Here is a 21850-nt window from a genome sequence, read left to right on the forward strand (position 1 = left end):
TCCCACAGGCGCACCCCCTGTCCAGAGCACACAGCACAGAGATGAGAAGGACCTGGTTTAAGAAACTACTCCACAGCAGAACAAACAAGTACAAATGGAGTGTCCAGGCTGGGCCCTGCAGCTCCCAACACACACAGGTAGCCGCAGCCAGCAGTGGGGTCTCAGCACCAACCATGGGTGCCCCATCTCTTGGTCACACCCGGCTGCACTCATGGCTCCTTCTTGCTGCTGGGGGGCTTCTCAGCGTGCTGCTCCTTGCTCTCGCCCTCTTCCCCCACCTGCTGCTGCAGCCACATGCTGGCATAGATACCTCCCTTCTGCAGCAGCTCCTCATGCCTGTGGGGGTAGAGGGGGCTGTGGGTTGCCCTGGAAGACTCCATGGATGGGCGGCACCAAGCCCGTCTACTCACCTCCCGCGTTCAGCGATGCGCCCATCTTTGAGCACCAGAATCTGGTCTGCACCCACAATGGTAGAGAGTCTGCATGCAAAAAGGGGTTTGCACAGCGTGAGGAGTGTGCTGGGTGCAAGGAGAGTCCCTGCAGATAGCAGCCAGCTCTTGACACTGCATCAGAGGATGCTGCAGCATGGCTGCAGGGCTTGCCCCTCTCTTGCCAACCCTTGCAGGAGAGTTGTGGGAGCTGGACCAGCCCCGTCCATCCCTACCTGTGTGCCACAACGATGCTGGTGCGCTGGGCGCAGACTTTGGCCAAGGAGGCCTGGATGTTCCTCTCAGTCTCCGTGTCCAGCGCAGAGGTGGCCTGCGAGAGAAGGACATGGGCAGCGAGCAGATGTGGGAGGGGGGATGCTGCTAGGGGGGGTTAGTGCCATTACCTCGTCCAGAAGAATGATGCGGGGGCCCTTCAGGATGGTGCGGGCAATGGCCACACGCTGCTTCTCCCCCCCGCTCAGCTTCAGCCCCCGCTCCCCCACCTGGGTGCTGTACCCTGCAGGCACAAGGACAGGCACACGCTGTGCCGGTCCCATCCAGGACAGGGATGGGGACCGGGGCTGCGCTGCGTGGGACTTCCCCTGCCCAGGGGCTCATTCTGCCCTGGAGATGGCAAGGGCATAGGGTTGCATGGGTGTCTCCAGGTGGGATGTCACCTCGTGGCCCCCAGTGGGCTGCCACGAAGCCAGGAAGGGGCTGCAGGGTCTCACCATCAGGGAAGGAGAGGATGCGGTCATGGATGTCGGCGGCCCGCGCCGCCTCCTGCACCTCCTCGTCAGTGGCCTGCACCCGCCCATAGCGGATGTTGTTGGCAATGGTGTCATTGAAGAGCACAGTGTCCTGGGGCACCACCCCGATGTGGGCACGCAATGATGCCTGCTTCACCTGGTGGGTGGGGGTTCAGGGGGGTGAGGCTCAGCCATCCCCCACCCCCCTTGTGCCCTCCCAGCCCCACAGTGCCCATACCTGGGAGATGTCCTGCCTGTCGATGCGGATGCAGCCACCCCGCACGTCGTAGAAGCGGAAGAGCAGGCGGATAATGGTGCTCTTACCTGAGCCTGAAGGCCCAACCTGAACCAAAGGTAAAAGGATTTATTTGGAGATGCCAAAGTGCCCCTGGCTGCTGGGCAAGGACAAACTGCGCTGGACGAAGAAGATTGTCACAGCCCATCCTTGCCAGCCCCTCTGCCCGCATTCCATCCCACAGCTCTCACCAGGGCCAGGGTCTGCCCAGGCATCACAGAGAAGGAGATGTCCTGCAGGATTTCCTTCCTAGGGAGCGAGACGAGGTAGAGATGGAGATGACAGAGATGGAGAACGGTTTGGGGCCATTTCCCCTGCCCCACATCCTGGTACCAACCCCCATATCCAGGCCCTTTCCCTTCTGCCGTCCCATACCCATCAATATAACTGAAGTGCACATTCTCAAACTCGATGCGCCCAGCCTCCAAGTGCAGCTCCCTGGCATTCACTGCATCCTTCACCTGATGGATGGAGATGTGGCCTCAGTGGCAGGCCATGCCAGGCAGTGGGGTCAGGAGGAGGGCACCCACCTCTTGCTCCTCATGAAAGAGCTCAAACATGTTCTCCATGTCCACAAAGGAGTTCTGGATCATCCTGAAAGGGGAAAGAGACCAGAAGAAGGGTTTGGGGAGCACACCCTGTCCCACATGCACAGGGCACCCCACAGCTGCATGTTACCTGTAGTAGGTGCCAAACCAGTTGAGCGGTGTATAGAGCTGGATGATGTAGGTGCCAAAAAGGACAAAATCCCCCACCTAGAAGGGCCGGGGGACACTTGCCCGTCACATTCAGCACTGGGGCTGTCCCCAGGCAGGGGCTGCCCAGCTGGCACAGCCTTACCTGCAGCTTCCCCTCAGTGACAAAGAAGGCACAGAGCAGAGACCCCGCCAGAAGTCCCAGCCCGATGACCAGGTTCTGGGTCTGGTTGAGAAGACCCAGCGAGGCGCTGACCTTCCACTCGGAAAGCTGGGAGGGGAGAGGTCCTCCATGACACCTCCATCCCCATCCACCCCACCGGTGCTTACCAGGCTCCTTCCCCCAGGAAGGCACTGAGCCCCCATACCTGGTACTTGACAATGGCATCGTTGAAGCGGTTCACCTCGTAGCTCTCTGCATTGTAGTACTTCACCTGTGGGACACGGAGCCAGGCTCAGCATCCACCTTGCTCCCACAGCACCCAGCCCTACCCGTCCATCATTACTGTCTCAAAGTTGAGCAGCGAATCCACAGCACGGGACTTGGCCTCGTTGTCTCGCGTGTTCATGTCCCGCCGGTACTTGGTCCTCCACTCAGTGATGAAGATGGTGAGAGCTGAGGAGGAGCAGTGTGTCATTGGATGCTGGCAGCCCTGCAGGACCCCAAGGACCTCACTCACTCAGGTAGAGGCTCATGCACACAAAGATGATGAGTCCAAACCACGCGCTGAACACAGAGGTGAAGTACACGATGCCGATGATGATGTCCGCGATGGTGGGGACGATGCTGAAGACGATGTAACTGGAAGGAAGGATGGGGACGTGGCATTAGGTCAACCCACCGGGGTGAGCACGGTGACCCTCTGCAGACGTGCTCTGACCTGAGCAGGCTGTTGATGCTGCTGGTGCCCCGGTCCACGCTGCGCAGCACCTCACCGGTGCGGCGGCCCAGGTGCCAGCGCAGGGACAGGCCATGCAGGTGGGCAAAGAGCTGCACCTGCACCTGCCGGTTGGTGAACTGTTGCACCCACACCCACAGGAAGGTGCGCAGGTTGCTGATGAAGCCCGTGGAGCCTGCGGAGTGCCACAGGATGGTCAGCAGGGACCGGGTCCTCCCTTAATATCCCAGCTGAGGGACGCTGCAGGAGGCTCTACATGCCCTGTGATCCTTACCAGCACCTCCGCCCTGCAGGAGCTTCAGCCCCACATAGATGCAAACGGTCCAGGCCAGGGTGTGCCAGGGAGCACCCTCGGTCAGCTCGTTCACTGAGAAGAGAATGGCATTGTTTGGGGCAGAGAGCACCGCCGGGTGCCCTCTAAGGACCAGCCTCTGTACCCAGCACTGCCCCAGCACCCTGTTGCCGCCAGGTTCCTGTGCTCTCCCACATCACTGGGGTCACTGGACACATGGTGAAGCAGTGGGCTGTGGTCCTTCAGCACAGCATCCCCGGACCAGCCCCAGGCCCCTCACCAATATTCTTGTAGTAGATGGGGACAAAGACGTTGATAGCTCGCTCCAGCCCCATGAGCGCCATGCAGAACAGCACCAGCCCCTGCAGCAGGCGGTTGCCCTTCGGCCACATGTATGGCACCAGCAGGCGCAACTTCCTCCGGAAATCCTTCCAGGTAGAGCTGGTCCTGCCTGCATCCTGCAGCAGTGGCTGGGGGAATACAGGGTAAGCAGTCATCCCCGGAACCACCTCCTGGAGAAACTCATCCCAGCCCCCAGGTACACCCCTCCCCAGACAGCCCTGGGACTTACCTGGCTGTTCTCCACATCCCGCTCCTCCTCGTTGACCAGCAGCATGTAGGGTTTGTGGGGCAGCCCAGGCGCCTTCATGCCCAGGATGAAGAGTGTGAAGGTGCAGACATAGCGCAGCAGCCAGAGGCTGAACTGCACCTGGACAGGGAGAGGGGGTCAGCAAGACCAGTTATCCTAGCACAGCTCAGCTGTGATGGGCACGCAGTGCAACCTGCACATGCTGGGTGCCAGGAGGAGGTCAGCACCAAAATTCACCACCCCCACAGCCCACTAACCTTCTGGTCGGTGTCCTGCAGCGCCCACCACCACAATGGGCTCCTCCAGCACACCAGCGTCAGGTTCTCAGCAGCAAAGGCCAGCGCCCAGAAGAGGAGGAGGACTGTGCCATGGCCCCGTGTGCGGTCGTGTGCCAGCACCCGTGTGTGCTCCAGCTGCAGGAGGGCAATGGCGCAGCCCCAGGCAGCAGCCCAGAGGCAGGTATACAGCACCATGTACCCATAGAGCCTCCCTGGGCCAGCCAGCTGCCAGAGAAGCCCACCAAGGGGCAGCAGGGCCAGCAGCAGTGACAGCAGGACCTGGGTGTGGTAAAGATGTGAGCGAGGGATGTATTTTGGCTCCATGGCACGGCCAAAACGAACGTAGCAGGCATACTGTAGGGCACCCAGCAGCAGGCAGACGCTCAGCAGCACGGTGGGCACCAGTGTGAAGAAGAAACAGGGCTGGAAGCCCTGCTGCACCCAGGCCTGTGCCATGGAGCTGTTGGCCTCGCAGTATCCCCCCAGCAATGCCATCCTGGTTGGTCTGTAGCTGCAGAGAGAAGAGGATGGGGTCTCAGAGGGCCGCTGCGGGGGATGCGGGGCTGGACAGCATGGCCAGGCAGAGGGCAGTGGTGGGGGTGAACACCGCAGGACATGGCCGTGTGGGGCACACTCAGACCCCTGTGTGCAGTAGGGCATGAGCAGCAGCTGGGGTCAGCTCTGCGGTCTGGTATCACTTTAGGGGTCGTGGGGAGTGCGGAGGCTGCAGCGGGCCAGCCCGTGCACTTGGACGTGGGGTCAGCGAGTGCTCAACGCTGCCACCGCTGCAGGGATACAGAGGCACTGTTCTGGGAAGGGGATGCTCCCGGGGAGTGTGAGGGAGGGCGACGGGGAACGTAGGGGTGGCACGTGGGGAATGGCAGAACACTGCGTGGGAAAAAACAAGGGGTAATACAGGGCAACGAGTGGGGAAAACGCAGAATAAAGCATGGAGCAACGCACGAGGAAACACACCGGGTAGCGCCGGCAATACATGGGGAAACGCAAGGCTCAGGGCAGGGCAGGGCAGCGCAGAGACACGCCGGGCCGGCACCGGCGGAGCGACGTGCGGGGGCCTCTCCCTGAACACATCGCGGTCCCGACCGCGCCGGCGTTCCAGTTCCCGTTCCCGTGACCGCCGCCCACCGCTCCCCGAGCCCCTCGCCCGCTCACCTGCCCCGCGCCGCTCCGCGCACCGCTCCCCGGGCCGCCCGCAGGCCCTGGCACCGCCCCGCGCCGCTCCCCGCCCCGCTCCCCGCCCCGCGGCCCGGCCCTCCCTCCGTCCTCCGGCGGCGCAGCTCCCCCCGGCCGCGCAGCTCCCGGCCCCGCGGCTGCCGGCCCCGAGGTGCCCCCAGGTGGGGCGATGCCGAAGGGGAGCGGACCCAGCGCGGCTTATCTCGGCGAGCAGCCGGGCGACTGCAGCACGGCGATAGCCCGGCCGCCCTGTAGAGGTCAGGCAGGACGGAGCGCCGCCGGTATTTATAGCTCCCTTTGGCCCCCTGCCCGACGAGCGCTCATCTGCTCCTGCTTCAGCCGCACGGATCCGAGGAACTTCGAGGCGGCCTCGCCGCTGTGGCACAGTGGCTCTGCCCCACCCCGCGTGGCACCAGGAGCACCCGGCGACGGAATGGAGCCATAAACGCGGCCGGCTTGGTGCCTCGCCGCCTCCCACCCTCATGTCGGAGGCACCGGTGCGCCCCGCACCCTCGCTGCCCCGCTGCTGCCCCCCGTGCTGCAGTGACGCTCGGACGGGAGGCGGGTAACACATCCCATCTTTATTGGAGGGCAAGACAGCTGTACAGTGAGGGCACAGGGCTGCAGCACGACCCTCCCTGGGCGCCCCATGCCCACACACCCAGGAAGGAGATGAAGAATTGCGGCTCGCCATGCACAGGGGACACCGACGACACAAGCACAACATGCGGCGAGGACTCCTGCCCACCCTCTCTTTCTCACTAGCCCAGGGAAAGGGCTCTCCTTTCCTCCAGAGTGCAGCCTCCGAAATCCCCTCACCGCGTGCTGCAGGCTCCAAGCACTGCCCGTGGACAGGGAACTTGCACTCTGTGCCTGGAGGGAGCCCAGGTGGCACAAGGTTGGGCCTATGGGTCTGCCCCTATTTGCTCCCCAGCTTGGGGAAGGACATCAACGTTGCTCGGAGTTCCCATGGAGGCAGGGAAACAAAGGCTGCTAGAAGGGCTGCAGTTACGCCCATCTGGGCAGCCCACAGGTGTGAGGTGCAGAGCCAGTCCTGCTTGCCACCTCCTCACTCCTATCTCTGCTGTTGCAGTGCAGTGTAGCAGCAGCTGGCTCAGTGAGCCTGGCCCAGGCTCAAAGGGCATGGGGCAATAGCCTGGCAGGGAGAGAAAGGTCACCTGTGTTCCAGGAAGGGGAGGACAGGTCAGGGCATAGAAAAAGCAAGGAGTCCCTCTTCCAGGCAACAGGATCAAGGGGGGTGGAACAAAGCTGGGCAAGGGTAGCTGAGATGCAGGTCCTCGCAAGCTGCCACTGGAAGAGAGGTGAGGGAAAACAGAACAATCCTAAGAAGGGCTGGCCAAGACCATGCTGCAAAGCCAGGATCCTGATTCCCTCTTCCATCATGCTAGGGTTGGGCTGGGGCTTGCCTCTCACTTCTGAGTTCAAGATACCCCTTCTTTCCCTCCTGGCCCCCTCCCTCCCCCCCCCCCCCCATGACATGGGGCAGCTGCTCAGCTTATGGTCTCCACAGCAATCCTTGCAAAAAGATTGCTTCAGGAAGGAAGGGAAGGAGCCAGGAACCCCTGGGTGAGATGCAGGACACACTGAAGCCATTGTTAAGGCAGGAGTAAAGGGCTGATATGAAAGAACAGGCCTGATGCATCGCGGACTGGGCATAGGAAAAAGGCCTTTATGATGCCTGGGGGAAGGGAATCAGCACACAGAGCACAAGACCTTCACTGTGGGCTCCAAGCGGGCTGCGTGCACTCCCAGGGGACATCAGGCTGCACCAGCTCTTTGGCACTGCAAGAGGGCCTGGGAGCAGCTCATAACCCCTGAGCACCGTGCAGGGCAGGAAGTGCTGCTCTAGCCCAAGCCAGAGGGCGAGCATGGAGGCTGCCAGCGGGGAGTGACAGAGACCCAGGTCTGCCACTCCATGGACCCTTTCCCGCATGCCTGGGACAGGGCAGATGTCACGGGAGCTGGGGAGGAGCTGCAGCAGAGCTGTTCCCAACTCAAAGCACACAGTAGCGGCTGAGGACCATCCTGCTGCAGGATGCCGGGGCAGTAAACGCATGTGCACAGAGAGGGGTGGCTGACTGCCCCACTGCTGTTCCGTTCCAGACTGAGGTGTGCAACATTGGTCCGGTGAGGTGGAATGCGGCGCACGGCACTTCCCCAGGGCTGCAGGTGTGGTTCCAGCACTGCTACAGGCTGAGCAAGGCAGCTCCGACAGCTCCCGCTGCTGTCAGCCATCCCCGGAGGACACCAGCTCCCTTCTTTCATTTTGGAGATGGGTCCCAGCTCTTGGGCGGACATCTGGAGCTCATGCCTTGTCACATCCCTTCAAACAGCAGCTGCTGCTGCAGGCTCCAAGCATATCCACAGCTCCCCGCTGCCAGTCCCGTCAGCTGTCACCAGCTCTGCAGCGATCTTCCGACACGGACGACACAGATGTGAACACAGACACATGTATGTACTCACACACGCATTCACCCCACAACAGTCAGAGTGGCGTTGACTTGACACACGGCTGGACAGCTGCTTGCCTGGCAGTTTTGTCTCATCAGCAATTGATGGCAACAAAATGGAGCCCATGGCCACCCTATCCCCTTGGGATAGGAGAGGAATCGGGCTGACACCGCATTCTGCTGCCCAGGCGGCTCCCAGTCTGCAACCCCCACGAGATCCCCAGTATGCAAGGCTATACCTGCAAGACAGAGAGGGAATGTGACACGTAAGGGGTGCTGGCAGCTGGCCCGCAGCCTGGCATCCAGAGCACGCGTTGCCCCTGTCAGCCACAGCCTCCTCCCCTACCTTGTGGATCTGCGGTGGAAGCTCATCCTCTGAGCTCTCCTCTGGCACAGGCTCTGGGTGTCTTGCTGACTGCCCGTCCTCAGCCCAGCCTCCCAGTGGGAGGCGGGAGAAGTGTGATGGGGCTCTGTGCACTGTGCCTGGGTCTGCAGGAGAGGCGAGGAGGATTAGCTACCTGGGGGGCTGTCAGTCTTCAGAGATAAGCACGTTGTTTGTGCCGTTATTATGGGACATGGGTTACAGCACTGTGACCAGAAGGCTCTGACCTCTGCCCTGGCTCCCATACCTGTGATGCCACCATACCGTCGCTGGAAGCCCGTCTGCAGCGTGGCTGTCTCCTCAGCAGGCTGCCGTGACGAGAAGGGGTAGCTGGCAGAGCGAGGCAGGGGGACAGGGGCACCTCGCTGACCATCCAGCTCCTCATGGGTGCTCTCACCACTCTCATCACTCTCTCGCCGGTGCCAGGTGTGCCTCTCAGGCTCCAGCTGGGCATGCTGCTTGTGCAACTGCAGAGCCAAAACACAGGTGGGTCAGCTACAGATGCCCCACTGCACCCCTAGTGCATCCTCTCCCCAGCAAAGCACTTCCAGTCAATCCAAGCTAACAAAAGCAGGGCACCGCAGTCCTGTCTGTGCTGGGCCCATATCCCCTCTGGTTAGTTCAACTCACCTCATGCATGTAGAGTGCGTGAAGACTCATCTCAGTGGAGGCATACTCTGACAGGATCATGCTCTGCAGCTGACCCTCCCAGGCGCTGCTCCCTGAGCTCACGGTCCTCGCATCAGCACTGCCATGGGAAACAAGAGTGATGTTTATGTGGCCACAAATACCACCAAGCCTCTTTCTGCTCTAGGGTCAGGCAGTGAAGGCTGCCTTACCCAGAGGCTGTCATGGCACTGGAACCACGAGGCTGGGTTCCCTCTCCATCTCTTCCTGCTGTGTGAAAGCCACCAGAGGTCTGCTGGGCAGACTGGAGTGGGGAGAAGGAACGCAGGGCTGAAGCCACTTCAGAGAGATGACGAGAGGCCTGTCCATCACGGCCCATGTGGAATCCCAGCACTGAGGAGCCCGCTATCACATTGGCAATCAGGCTGTGAGGCTGCAGAGACAAAAGGGAGAGAGAATCACTGTCCTGCGCAGACTTGGAGGCCTGATCCCCACCGAGACCCCAGCTCTCTTTAGTCCCATTCCCACCTCAGAGGAGGCAAGAAACCCTTGCTGCCCTTCTCTAAAAAAACAGAATTAGTCCCAGTGAGTACTGATTGATCATATTTGCACCCCTGGACACAGCCCAGGTAAGGGCAAAGTCTGTCCTGAAGGCCGGATTATCACACTTTGCCAGCACCCAGCAAACACTCCAGAACCACAGCACATTCTCCCCCATCCTGCGCACCTCTGACTCTGACTGCAGGGACTGGATGGAACTGAAGAGGGCATTTTCAGGGAGCACAGCCTGCTGGGCCAGTGCCATGCTGCTGTCCCGCTGCACCCGTTCCTTCAGGAAGCCGATGAAGGCCGTGCTCTCACGGGGTGGCTGCCACTTGGGGTTGGTGATGGCAAAGTGCATGAGGGACAACTCCGTCTTGCCGTCCTCAGCCTGCTGGTAAATGGAGGCCTCCGTCTTCCCTGCTGACATCCACTGTAAAGCACAGAGAAGACCAGGATCTCCTTTACACCCGTGCCAAGCCTAGGAATCCTGCACACCAGCTAGACTGGACATAGTACACAACAACCTGCATGATGGACCATATCCCCAGGCAGTTGGCACGCACTGTACCAAAAGCCCCATAATTAGTTCAGCCTTTGCAGCCTACCTTCCTTCTCCGTCCCTAAATATGCATTGCTGGAAGGGAACTAGAGAGGTGAAGGCCAGTCACAGAGCTGAAAGGTTTGTTTTGTATTGTCCAACCCACAACGGGAGCAACTATAGCCAACAAATGGCTGTTTTTGTAAGTTGCCTGTCACAGTGAGTCCATCCCCTACTAGTTCATGGTCCTATCACTAGAAATTCTTTCCTGGCGAGTAACATAAATTTCAGGAAAGGCCCAGGAAACAGGCTAATTTTCTTTCTCTCCAGAGTAGACTTTGTAAAAGGGAACATACATATCCCATCCCCAGTAAGCTGCCTCTCTCCTGGGCTAAAGTAGCCCAGCTTTTAAATCAGTTCTCATCAGTCAGACTTTCTAGATTTCCAAATATCCCAATTCTTCTCTCCTGAGAGAGTCCTGGTATGAAAACAGGCCCCACGGGACGTACCGCTGGGTGGCCATGCTGGCGCACGTCCATCTGGGCAAAGGAGCAGGTGTCACCCACCCCTACCACCTCCACGGTGAAGTTGCGGAAAAAATCAACGATGTCCAAGGATTTGGGACGCAGGCAGATGATGAGGATCAGGGGGGTAATGATGGGACTCAGAAGCTCCTCCAGGATGAAAACCTGAGGACAAAGATGATGAGCTCAGCACAAAGGTGAGGAATGTCAAGAAACTTGCCAGCCCCAAAGCCAACCCATAGCTTTAGGCCACCTTCTATGGCAGGGTGCTTCTGAGAAAACCACCTTGTTCCTGTGCCAGTCCAGGGATGGGAGAGGATTTCCATCCCAGCCCCTTGCAAGCCAGGCTCACCGCTTTGTACTGGAAGAGCTGGGCAAACTCATCCCTCGTCTCATAGCGGTGGGCATTGCCCTGCCAGTGGTCAGGCATGTAGTGGATGTGTGCTAGGATGACTCGCAGCAGCTGCTCAGGGCAAAACACCAGGTGCTGGTCAGGGATGAAAGACCTGCAGGGCAAGACAGGGAAACGTCATAGTATTCCTGGAAGATTTCATGCAGGGATGATGGAAGACTGACACATATTACAGCTTCACCTGTGGCCTTCACTCCAACCCAAACCCTCCTGCCAGCCCAGCCCAGGGATGTTACTGTATGGCTCCAGCAACTTCCCTTATATCAACACTGAAGCCATCACCATAGCCACTGTGTCCAAGTTCACCACTGGCCCCCTCTCCTGCCTGCCCTGCCCTGACTCGCCCCAGCCGTGCCCTTCACTCACACAGATTCATGTCCACTTGTAACACTAAAAATGCACTCAAATGAAGGCTATCAACCTCACTGCTCCTCCACCATACTGCCAGCATCATCCAGCCCTGTTCAGCATCGACCTCCCTCACCTGCACACTGTGATGCCCACCCCGAGAAGGGTGACTGTGGTCAGGACGTGTTCAACCGCCAGCACGTCTTCATCATAGATGGTGAGAGCAATGAGCACTGCCAGGATGGAGCCAGCAAAGAAGGCCACGTTTTTGGCCACAATAGTGAGGAGAGGGGAGATGAAACAGTTCATATATTTGGAAGCTGGCTTGTAACCTTTGCTGAGACGTGACTGCAGTTCATGGTCTAGCTCGTTGAAGTGACGGAGGTAACAGCGGCCATACAGAGACCAGCAGCGGGCTCCCAGGCTGCCTGGTTCCCGCTTCAGGATCTCCGTGTAGCTGAAGAAGGCGTAGAGGATCTGCCAGATGAGGATGAGGGGGCAGAGGAGGAAGTTGGCGATGCCAATCCAAAGGATGCGAGTGCTGAGCTTCTCAGCCAGCTCCAGGCGATTCCCAGCCCGCTTATATTCAGCCTTCAGGCTCCACTCGTTCTCAAAGAGTGAGCCAGGCCCCCAGAAGAAGATGAGCTCAAAGTTATACTTAAGCCCACGCGTGTAGAAAACGGTGTCTCCCAGCAGGGGCAGGCGGAAGCGGATGGGCAGCAGTGACTTGTTCACCATGGCCACCATGTAGTTCTTGAAGCGGAGGATGCGGTGGTAGATGTCCAGCTCTGTCAGTTCCTTCTTGTGGATACAGATCTGGTGCTCTTTCTGGATCTGCACGATGCGGGCCTGTACCTCCTGCCAGGTGTAGTAGGGCAGGTTGGACTGGAAGGGAAAGCAGCGAGGTTGGGGCAGGTTCCAAGGATGGAGGCTGGGCTGAGCTTGTTCCAACAGCAGAACCCAGCACACACCTTGGGGTGTGTACGAGCCACGAGCAACCACGGCACCAGGCACCTCTTCCTGCACTGCTTCAGCCTGAGTCATCCCAGCAAGCCCCAAACCATGCCCCAGTGCCCTTTGCCCCTCGAATAGCATAGGTGGCTGTTTCCCACCCACTCACATGCCAGAGAGGCACAAATACAGGTGCTGTCTCACATGGGTCCTCCCTCCCAGAGCTCACAGTCCTGCTGTTTGGAGGCAGGAGTAGGGGATGGGAACATAACCAAAGTCCCAGAGGCAGCCTACAGAATAGCAGGGGATAAACCAAACCTTTTGGCTCATCCCATCTTTCTCAAGATACAGTCTCTACTCAAAATACACACAAACACCCTTTGGTGCTGTCCATCAGAGCAAGGACTCTGGAGTAGGATGCATGCACAAGCCTCAGAGCCCAGCTTCGCCACACTCATCACCAACGTGATCTTCAACAACTAAGTAGCTGTACTCCCCATTTTTCCAATCAAAGAAGTAAACAAAGAAGTTGATAGTGTCTGCTTCCCAGGGGTCCAAGAATACCTTCACTTATGCCTTCTCTGTTGAAAAGCGTCACAGAAAAGGCCACCACAGAAGACTAAACATATGGAGCAGCAGATGGCAGATGCATGTGCCAGCACAGAGAGAGACAGGCTGGGCAAAGTGGGTAACAAGCAACAAGCTGGCTGCTGGAGAAGAAGCTGGAAAGAAAACCATGCAGTCACATAGCCTGGGAAAAGTTGAAGCAGAGGACTGAGCATTCAGTGCAAGTCTCTCAGAGAAGCTGGCTCCAGAGAGGAGTAAAGATGAGCTGCTTCTCACTGCACAACAAAACACCTCCCACTTCATGTACCATGGGTAGCCCTTGTCCCACCTACTTACCATGGGGATTCGGAGGGCATTGATGTAGAAAGAGTGAATCTCCCAATAGCAACAAATGTTGTAGATAAATTTGACAAGTCTGTGAATCCAGAAAACCCCAGCTATCACCAGGATGCAGATGAGGAAGCTGTTTGCCTGGATTCTGAAAAAAAGAAGATGGCAGTAGCAGTGGGAGATGAGCCCTGGGCAAAAGCTACCAGCACCTGAGAAAGCGCGATAAGTGCCTTGGCTGCCCCTACCTTGCACTGCAGACATTAGGAGGCAGGAAAGCATCTGGTAGAGTCACTTTTATGGGCTCACTGGGATGCTGGCTGTGATTTACTGCTTTGTTGGCAAAAAGGATATCGTAATCAACGCAGCTAATAAGAAAGGTGGTAAACGCCACCACGAAGATGAACTGCCTGTGAAGAAAGAGAGAAATAATGAGGGAAGCCTTCTGCCTCCTCCAAACGTGAAGCAGGCGGGAGCACAGGGTCACACATCTTGAAGATGCAGGGTCACACATTCCGCAGGCAGCGGGAAAGCTCGAGGGCACCAGTTCCACAGAATGAACCAAAGGTCTGGGGCACAGAAAACTCTAATGAAGGGTTGACAAGAGGACTGTAACAGGAACCCTCCTGCCTACTCAACTGCAGAAGCTCGACAGCCTCTCATAAATGTTCCCCATGGGCTTTTGCAGCCCCAGCACAGGGGCACTCCACACTTACATGAGCTCAAAGATCTCTCCGATGAGCATGCAGGTGAAGCCATTCTTCTGATGCAAATTATAGACGTGAAAGCTACAGTTAAGGAGAACAGCTGGGACACTCCTTCCCTCTGACACAGGACAGCGAGGCTGCTGTCCCACTGACATCCTCAGCCCTCAGCCAAACCTCTCCACCACCTACACAGCTCCCCCCCGACCCCCACACAGGCTGTGAAAGGATATCCGAGAGAAGAAGAGGTCTAGGTTCTCTATGTGGTGCCAGGGAGCTGCAGGGAGGAGAGGCAGCGTGAGAACCAGGCATAACCCGAACCCGGGGCCCTCCCGGCTCCACACTGCCCGTAGCCCCCAGCCCGCTTCGCCGCTGCCTGCGGGCCTCACCCCGGCCTGCCACCCCCTCCCGGCCCGCCGCTGCCCAGGCCCCGGGCTCACACTTAGCGCCCTCCGGGACGTGCACAAGGAGATCGCCGCCGCCGGGCGGGGACTCGGTAGAGGAGCTCTCCAGCCGCTGGTACTGCGTCTCTAGGTGGGCCATGGCCGGGCCCCGCCGCCGCCGGCCCCAGCCCCGGGCCCGGCCCCGCCCCCCGCGCGACCGGCGGCCGCACCGCCCAATGGCGATCGCGGGGCGGGTCCGCGCTGGGCCGATCGGAGGGCGGGAGGGCGGGATGAGCCTCGCGGCGACCCGTAGGGGGAAACCGGAAGCGGCCTTGGCTGAGAGTACCCCAGCTGCGGCCTGCACTTCCGGTGCCGCAAGGGGGCGCTGGGGGATCCGCGTAGGGGCTGCGGCCCGGGCTGGAGCGGAGGGGGGGGGGGGGGAGCTAGGCCGATGCCGGCCCCCGAGTGCAGGTCGGTTTTCCAGGCTGCCCTGGACCCCGTTCTGCTGCACGGGCTTTCCCTCGTCAGCGGGTTCGCTGTGAATCCCTCTGCTGCCGAGCCAGCGCCTTCAGGGCACGGTGCGTTGTTCTCTGCGGTGCGAGGGGGCTGCGTGCCGGGCTGGCATCGGGGAGTGCTGAGCAGCAGAGCTGCCCTGCTGAGTAGGCACCCCTCGGCCTACAGCCATCACCACAGGATCCCCAAGGCTCCCTCTCCTGCCTTGTGCCCCTTGTGCAGCCAGGCAGCGTGGGGTTGAGAGGAGACCCAGGGGGACCCGCTGTTGGTGGTGCTGCACGGTCCTGTCTTCTTTCAGAGAAACCTGCAGCCACCCACGGAGGGGAGAAGGCCGGCACAGTCCCCGAGGTGCCGGAGCGGATGTGCTGCTTAACCTGCGGCCGGGAGTTTTGCAGCCGGGAGGAGCAGGTGAGCAGGCTGTCGTGGCTTGCTGGGTGCTGCTGGGGGTTTCAGCCCCACACCAGGCTGCTCAGTGACAGCTACTGCTGGCAGCTTCGTTAGGGCCTTCTCCTGGAGTTCTGCATGTCTGATCCAGGCAGATCAGACAGGACTGTGCCATTTGAGGATAGCCCAGTACGTTTGGTGACGCTTTGTTGGCACCAGGAGGTGCTGTTTCCTCATGATCGTGGTAAAGTCATTCAGACTCTGTACAGTATCACTTGATAGATCTTTCACTTGAAGCAACACTACAAGAAAAAGAGGATAGTGCAGATATTCATTCATCTCTTTAAATGCTAGTAGTCCTGAGAGTCACAAGGTGTGATGGATCTCCATCAGGGTGCAGCAGGCTGCACAGATCCAGTCCTTGCAAAGTTTTTCCCATTGTAGTCCTTCAAGTTCTTACAGTGTTTTCTTTAAAGAGAGCAACTCCATCCATCTTTCCTATTGTAAAATTGAAAGGATCTTCATATGAGAACTTCTTAATGCAGAATCTGGACAAACGCAAGGCCATGCAGGAGGTGCTGCTACTGAGTGAGAGCTGTCTGTGGACTGCTCTTTTCTGGTGACTCGGCTGAGTTTGTCCTGCAGCCTTGGGATTTGTGCGGCGCAGCAAAGGCCTGAAGGCCGAGCTGCACATGCAGCACAGCGCAGTGCAGGCCTGGGTCTGTTTAGGTTAATGGCTAACTGGCTCTGCCTGATGTACTGTGATTTTCTTCTCAGGATCACTGCAGCCCCAGAATTGGTGTGGCTGCTGCAGTCTGTCAGCATGGAGTCTTTGGTAGGGGTGGAACACTGGGACCCTGCTAGCTCACTCTTCTTCCCTTCACAGACTGAGCACTACCGACTTGACTGGCATCGCTTCAACCTGAAGCAGCGACTCCAAGGCCGCCGGGCGCTGACAGTGGAAGAATTTGAGGAGAAGAGCAGAGCAGGTGAGGAATGGGGCTGCCTCAGCAGGACCCAGAGACTTCTAGTGACTTTGCTATTCTGTCTAGGAGTGAAGCCTCCAGGTGCCTGTAGATGTTCACAGTGTTTTTCATCTGTCTGATACTTCAGGGCTGTAGGCTGATCCCTGGAGCCACCTGCAAAGTTTCGGGTAGGCTGTTTGTTGATCTTTGTTTTGCTCCATTGCCCCATTTTCTCTTCCCTGCAGGTGATATTTCCAGCATCTCAGGGTCTGATTCAGAGAGCTCTGATGCAAGCAGTGAGTCAGAATTGCCTTCCCCTGCCAGCAACAGCCCTTCCACCACCCAGCGTCCCCGCTCCCACAAGGTGCTGCTCCGCAATGCAAGGGGACAGTTCATTTCTGCCTATCGCTGCATACTGAGTACTGGGAAGGCAAGTCACAGTCCAGTTTGTTGGGAACGGGGACCCAGAGAAGAGGGGTGGCACTGGCATGCAGACATCTGTCTGAAAGTCTCTGGGGCCTCTTGAGGGGAATGAAGAAGATGCAGCTGAGATGCCCCCAGCAGTGTGACTAGGACTGTATATGTGCCAGCAGGGGAAGTGTCCTTTGTCTTGGGGACAGCAAGGAGTAGTGGGTGATCCCATAGATGCTAGCAGGAGTGTTTGTGTCTCAGGATGGCAGCAAGGAGCCCATGGAGTTGATAACCTCACTGCAGAGCCTCAGTGCAAGCACATGCTGGGTTGTGCTGATGATGGGCGGTGGGCACTTTGCAGGAGCTGTGTTCCGTGGGTGAGTACAAGGGCACAAGGCTGAAGTTGTTTCTGTCGGTAGGGACAAGCATGGCTAGCTGTTGGATGGGCCCTTCCCTTCTCTGTAGCTCCCAGGTACAGGAACACAAGACCTTCCACCGCTACACTGTGCGAGCCCGGCGGGGCACAGCCCAGAGCCTACGGGATGCCCAGACTCCAGGATCAGCACCCAGATCAGCAGGAGCCTCCCTGCGGCGTTACAACGAAGCTGCACTGCTTAAGGTGAGAACAGACCACAGGCTTGGGTTTTCAGTAGGGAAACCAGTTTTCAGCTGGTCATAACCAGCTCTGTGGGATGATGCCATGCCACTGTTGGAGTTCATATGCAGGCTGTGAATTCCAGAACAGGATCAGGATCCAATTTAGGCTGCCATGTCTTGAATCTGCCTGTTCCAGGGCTGCTGGTGCCCACGCTGTGCGTTCAGGACTCCATGGAACCTTCCTTTCTTCCCCAGGATATTCAGGACCTGTTGGCAGCTTGGGCACAGCACCTCAAGGAAGCTCAGCGCATCTTTCTCCGAGCCCCTCGTCACAACCGGGCGCTGCTCTTTGATAGCAGGAACCCCCACCTCAGCCCCGGAGACCCCCGTGTCTGCCACATCCCCCTCAGCACACGCAGGGCCACCCTGAGGGAGGTGCTGCGAGTCCATGCTGTGCTGTCCAGTCTGCAGGTGTTTGGTGAGTTGGCCTGGCCCTGGTGCCCCAACACCTGTGGTCGGTGCAGGTGAGGTGGCGTGGTCCCTCACGTAACTCTGGAGCGCTGGGCACATCTAGTGGTTCTCCTGTTCTCCATCCCTGGGCAATGACACCCTTGATGTCTAGGGAAGGACACCCCGCTGGAGGACATCACTGGGTCCCCACGAAAAGTCTGGCAGAAGAAGCAGCGGGCAGCTGAGATGGATTCCTTGCAGATGGACACAGGTGGTGAATTCAAACATGGAGGGAGACGTGGGGGGGTGGTCAGGTGTTACCTGGGGATGAGATTTACAGCCCTGTAACAGGGCAGAATGCTGTAGCGGGGACTCTGCAGAGAGTGGCTTCCTGCTGAGTAGAAGGGGAAGGTATGCTTATCTGAAAGCCCCACATAATTCATGCTCTGTGTGGGGTTTCAGCCCCTGTCCTTTCTCCCTCATCAGCCCCAGAGGAGGAGGAGGTAGAAGAGGAGGAAGAGACTCCAGCAGGGGAACTGGAAACTGTGGAAGTGACACTGGGGACCTTGGACCTCCGGGAGTTTGAAGTGATGCCCAAGAGAAACCGCAAAAGGTGGAAGAAGAGAAATAAAAAGATGGAGAATGGTGAGGGGGAAGGTATTGGGGAAGGGACTACCATGCCTGAGGTGCTGGCTAGGCTTCCTCACCCCCTGGTCCCACTGCAGGGCTCCATGCTGAAGAGACAGGATGCTGTGGAACCCAGGGTGGGCAGCCCAGCCTGGAGCTGGTTACAGAGCTGCAGGGGAAGTCTGGGGCTGAACCCTTTCCTTGGGAGACTGCAGGTGAGCAGAGCTGAGAGCCTGGCCAGATGAGCACCTGCCCTGTATGCTGGGTACTTTGCAGTTGGGGCGAAGAGCAAATTGTTGTGCAGGTACATTGAACAGTTAAATGTCAGAGTGGCTATAATGTAGCCACATGCCTTCAGGTGTGTGCAGAACAGTAACTGAACCATAGTGTTGCTACCTGCATAGATAAAGCTAGAGAGCAGCAGAGATTTTTGCTGTGACAGCAGGCCTGGGATGCTGCAGGCAAGCAACCAGCCTGCTCATTGGAGAATACAAGCTGATGGGAGAGGGTAGGGTATCCAGGGACACCAGTTCCATTACCCTAGATCCTGTTCTGTAAGGCAGACAGCACCTGGTTAAGCCAGGCTGCTGCATGAGGCTGGGACAGGTTTCATCTCAGTAGAGGACATGCCTGCTGTCAACAGAGTCACGGTACACTGTCACAGATGCTGAAGTGCTGGTACCCATGTAATGCTATAATAGGATGGAAAGTACCGCAGTAATAGTGGGGTGGCAAAGTCTTTGGCTGCAGCAAATGAGAATGAGCCCAAATGCAGCAGCCATGGGTGCAGAAATGAAGGAAAAGAGCTGCTTACCTTTGAGAGGCCTCAGGGACGTAGAGATCTCCTGCAAGATATTCCCCTCACCTCCACTGTCCACCCTTAAAAGAGGTCTGGGAAGGGATGGATCCTGGCTCCCCCCCTTCCAGTCACTCAATGCGCTGCATGCAGCTGAGCTTTCTTGGGTTGGCCCTGCCTTCCCACCAGGTGCTCCATCACGGGTTCAAGGCCATGACATAGCATTTCTGCTACATACCCACATCCAACTATCAGGATAGTGCTTTAACAGCGATATGTTGGTTTCCCAGTCAGCCAAATGGTCCTGTACCATCAGGCTTCCCCTCTTGTTCTTCTCTCACAGGAGACCCTCAGATCCAGCTCCGCGATGCCCTGTTCACAGCTTGCAAAACTGGGGATGTGGGGACACTGCAGCACCTCCTGGGTGATCCAGAGAGCAGGGGCCCACTGGGGGACAGCAAGGATGATGAACAACCCCTGCATCTGCCACACTCCCTGCTCAATAAGCCTATGGATGAGCATGGCTTCACCCTGCTTCATGTGGCTGCACGTGCAGGGAGGGCTGAGGCTGTGTATCTGCTGCTGGAAGCAGGGGCTGACCCTGCACTCAGGTATGGCCATGGGCATCCAGCAGTTGACAGCCACTGTTACGGGAGTCCAGCAACTCCCTCCTGTTGCAGTTATGTGAGGCTGATACCAGCCTTGTCCTGGGGCAGCTGAGGTTGGTCAGGACCGCTGGGTTTATTTCTAGTTAATCCAGAGGTTTGGGGCGAGATTACCCTTTGAAATGCAAGGAGAGGATTTGTGGTGTCAGAGTATGCAACCTTCCCCTCCTTGGCTCTAATACTCTGGTCTGATATACTTCCTTTAGACACACCTTCAAGGAGTCACTGGGCTCACAGCCCAAGGAGAAGCAGTGATACCATAACGTTGAGCTGCTCTTTTCACCTTGCAGAGACAGACAGGAGAGAACCCCTTACTGCATCTCTGCTGACAAACCAACACGCAATGCCTTCCGCAAATTCATGGTAGACCACCCGGACAAGTACAACTACAGCCGTGCCAAGGTGGGTGCCTGCCCTCTGCCCTTGCCTTCTGGGGACCCCAAGCAAAGTGGCCCTCAGCCACACTCCAGCATCCTGCTCTTGCCTCCTCATGCCTTTATCCCTTACTCTGAGGGAGATGCTGACTGCCCCCTGCCCATACTACCCCAGGTACCTGGCCCTCTAACTCAGGAGATGGAAGCCAAAAAGCTGGAGAAAAAGCGGGCACAGAAAGCCCAGCGGAAGCAGCGGGAGCAGGCACAGCGGGAGGAGCGGCAGCGCTTGGAGCAGGAGGAAGAGGAGAAGCGGCAGTTTGCAGCCTTGTCTGATAGAGAGAAGGTAAGGCCTCGCACATGGGAGAGGAACCAGCCTGGCTGGGCCAGTACTGATGCAGTGAGCTCTGGCTCAGCACACCTTGGGGGCTGACCTAACTCTCTGCTCCCCAGAGGGCCCTAGCTGCAGAGCGGAGACTGGCTGAACAGATGAAGAATGGCAGCACAGCTCTTTCCAACATCAGGTAACGGCCCACATAACACGGCTGTTGTGAGGTGACAGAGGGAGAATGCTGCCAATGCTGGCCAGAAGTGTTCCCTTCAGTCAGAGACTGTCCCTCACTATTAGCATAATATGGCGCTCATCATTGCAGATAAACTCCTTGCATCAGCACAGCTGTTCCCTGCCGTTCTTGTTCCAGTCCTCATTTCCAGTCTAAAGCTATTCCTGTCCCTCCTATTCCCAGCAGTTTATCCATCCCCTTCAAACATTTTGTCAAGACAGCTTTGTCCACTTGCAGCCAGATCTGTGGCAAACCAAGCCTTCAGCCTCTCCTGTGACTTTCTGACCACAGCTGCAGTATCCTTCCCTGTGCCACCCCACAAGCTTGAGGGCGGTCAGATCTACACATGGTAGTCTGGGATATGCTAAAAAAACAACAGACAGGGCCAAAGTCCCACGTTCAGCCTGCCTTGAGGTACCTCATGTACTCCCATGCTGCATCAGCTCCAGGGAGGTGTGCCCTGGTGAGGCTGCTAGGTTAGCCCTGTACTAGTGTGAGCACCTGCTCCCTCACATCACAGCTGCTACTCAGCCACTGTATGAACCTGTTCTCCCTTCTCCAAGTGTCCCCTTCACTCAAGGCCACTTCTGTTCTTTCCCTGCAGCCGTTGCTGGTACTGTGGAGAGTCCCTGCTGGGCCGGATCCCATTCCATTACCTTGATTTCTCCTTCTGCTCCACGGCCTGTCTGCAAACCCACCGCCGGGCCCAGGCCAAGCACACATAAGGCTGGGGGATGCCATCATCAGCCAGGGACCCATGTGGTGGAGACATGGCTAAGCACTGGCTGTGCAGCTACAGAGAGTCTGTAGAGCAGTGCTGGTAGGTAAGGTAGGTAAGGGGGACTGAGCTGGTCATATCACTCTCTGCAGCAGTTTTCACAAAACTGGGCAGCTGCAGCATAAGTGTAACTCAAGGTATGTTACACAAGGCCTGCACATATTAGTGCAAAAGACCAAGACTGCTCTGTAGTCTGATTCCAGCTAGGAAGTCCTACTGCCTGCTTTTCTGATGGGTGCCTTGTAGGCTGCTGATCCTGATCTGTACAAACCCTGTAGCCTTGAGCCCCCATGCCTGGAGGTACCTTCTCACCTGTATCTTGCCCTTTCCTCTCCTGGAAGCCACTGAGTCTCAGCCACATCATGTTAACAACTACCTCCTCTGCCTGCATTGTCAATAAAGAGGTGCCTTCAATCCCCTCTAGGTGTTTAAGCATTGAAAATATTTGAGATAAGTTCAAGTATTGATGGAAAACAAGCTGATTCTGGGCTCCTTTCCTAGTAAAGAGCCTGCCTGGCTCCAAAGCAGCCAACT

At 57.7% G+C, this 21850-nt stretch overlaps 3 protein-coding genes across 4 annotated transcripts; 1 reads left to right on the forward strand and 2 right to left on the reverse strand.

Moving 5' to 3' along the window:
- Positions 1-42: 42 nt before the first annotated feature.
- On the reverse strand, positions 43-5466 carry ABCB6 (ATP binding cassette subfamily B member 6 (Langereis blood group)). 2 transcript variants are annotated; one of them, XM_052674562.1, is made up of 20 exons: positions 5399-5466; positions 4205-4736; positions 3930-4067; positions 3639-3828; positions 3341-3433; positions 3049-3241; positions 2848-2969; positions 2674-2783; positions 2536-2601; positions 2313-2438; positions 2151-2227; positions 2003-2066; positions 1848-1933; positions 1664-1721; positions 1416-1520; positions 1160-1334; positions 833-945; positions 665-759; positions 411-479; positions 43-336 (listed from the first exon to the last, which is right to left on the reverse strand). In XM_052674562.1, the coding sequence occupies exons 2-20, from the start codon at positions 4718-4720 to the stop codon at positions 210-212; spliced, it is 2523 nt and encodes an 840-aa protein (XP_052530522.1). In that variant the 5' UTR covers positions 4721-4736; positions 5399-5466; the 3' UTR covers positions 43-209. The 2 variants fall into 2 exon arrangements, with proteins under 2 accessions (XP_052530522.1, XP_052530523.1); XM_052674563.1 differs by lacking the exon at positions 5399-5466 and adding an exon at positions 5201-5319.
- A 514-nt stretch (positions 5467-5980) lies between these two features.
- Positions 5981-14404, reverse strand: ATG9A (autophagy related 9A). Its single transcript, XM_052675718.1, has 14 exons — positions 14254-14404; positions 14047-14090; positions 13826-13890; positions 13358-13519; positions 13119-13260; positions 11401-12149; positions 10857-11010; positions 10490-10669; positions 9627-9872; positions 9112-9332; positions 8903-9020; positions 8520-8739; positions 8237-8379; positions 5981-8129 (listed from the first exon to the last, which is right to left on the reverse strand). The coding sequence occupies exons 1-14, from the start codon at positions 14354-14356 to the stop codon at positions 8124-8126; spliced, it is 2553 nt and encodes an 850-aa protein (XP_052531678.1). The 5' UTR covers positions 14357-14404; the 3' UTR covers positions 5981-8123.
- Positions 14405-14595: 191 nt separating this feature from the next.
- On the forward strand, positions 14596-21734 carry ANKZF1 (ankyrin repeat and zinc finger peptidyl tRNA hydrolase 1). Its single transcript, XM_052674900.1, has 15 exons — positions 14596-14774; positions 15008-15117; positions 15980-16082; positions 16304-16488; positions 16731-16846; positions 16935-17088; positions 17322-17544; positions 17689-17787; positions 17979-18161; positions 18242-18358; positions 19283-19550; positions 19895-20006; positions 20154-20321; positions 20429-20499; positions 21143-21734. The coding sequence occupies exons 1-15, from the start codon at positions 14648-14650 to the stop codon at positions 21261-21263; spliced, it is 2157 nt and encodes a 718-aa protein (XP_052530860.1). The 5' UTR covers positions 14596-14647; the 3' UTR covers positions 21264-21734.
- Positions 21735-21850: the final 116 nt, after the last annotated feature.

The sequence above is a fragment of the Tympanuchus pallidicinctus genome, unplaced genomic scaffold (genome assembly GCF_026119805.1).
Source record: "Tympanuchus pallidicinctus isolate F22 unplaced genomic scaffold, pur_lepc_1.0 scaffold15, whole genome shotgun sequence".
Taxonomy (NCBI): Eukaryota; Metazoa; Chordata; class Aves; order Galliformes; family Phasianidae; genus Tympanuchus; species Tympanuchus pallidicinctus.

What these genes read in the sequence shown, in the direction of transcription:
- ABCB6 (XM_052674562.1), bottom strand. Translation starts at nt 4,720, where the DNA reads ATGGCATTGCTGGGGGGATACTGCGAGGCCAACAGCTCCATGGCACAG. An exon ending in CATCTACTACAAGAATATTG is followed by an intron (nt 3,434 to 3,638) that starts GTGAGGGGCCTG and finishes TTCTCTTCTCAG; the next exon opens with TGAACGAGCTGACCGAGGGT. An exon ending in CACTTCAGTTATATTGATGG is followed by an intron (nt 1,722 to 1,847) that starts GTATGGGACGGC and finishes CTCGCTCCCTAG; the next exon opens with GAAGGAAATCCTGCAGGACA.
- ATG9A (XM_052675718.1), bottom strand. Translation starts at nt 14,356, where the DNA reads ATGGCCCACCTAGAGACGCAGTACCAGCGGCTGGAGAGCTCCTCTACC. An exon ending in AGCTCTTCCAGTACAAAGCG is followed by an intron (nt 10,670 to 10,856) that starts GTGAGCCTGGCT and finishes CTTTGTCCTCAG; the next exon opens with GTTTTCATCCTGGAGGAGCT. An exon ending in ACGGTATGGTGGCATCACAG is followed by an intron (nt 8,380 to 8,519) that starts GTATGGGAGCCA and finishes CCTCTCCTGCAG; the next exon opens with ACCCAGGCACAGTGCACAGA.
- ANKZF1 (XM_052674900.1), top strand. Translation starts at nt 14,648, where the DNA reads ATGCCGGCCCCCGAGTGCAGGTCGGTTTTCCAGGCTGCCCTGGACCCC. An exon ending in GCCAGCGCCTTCAGGGCACG is followed by an intron (nt 14,775 to 15,007) that starts GTGCGTTGTTCT and finishes GTCTTCTTTCAG; the next exon opens with AGAAACCTGCAGCCACCCAC. An exon ending in ACAACTACAGCCGTGCCAAG is followed by an intron (nt 20,007 to 20,153) that starts GTGGGTGCCTGC and finishes ATACTACCCCAG; the next exon opens with GTACCTGGCCCTCTAACTCA.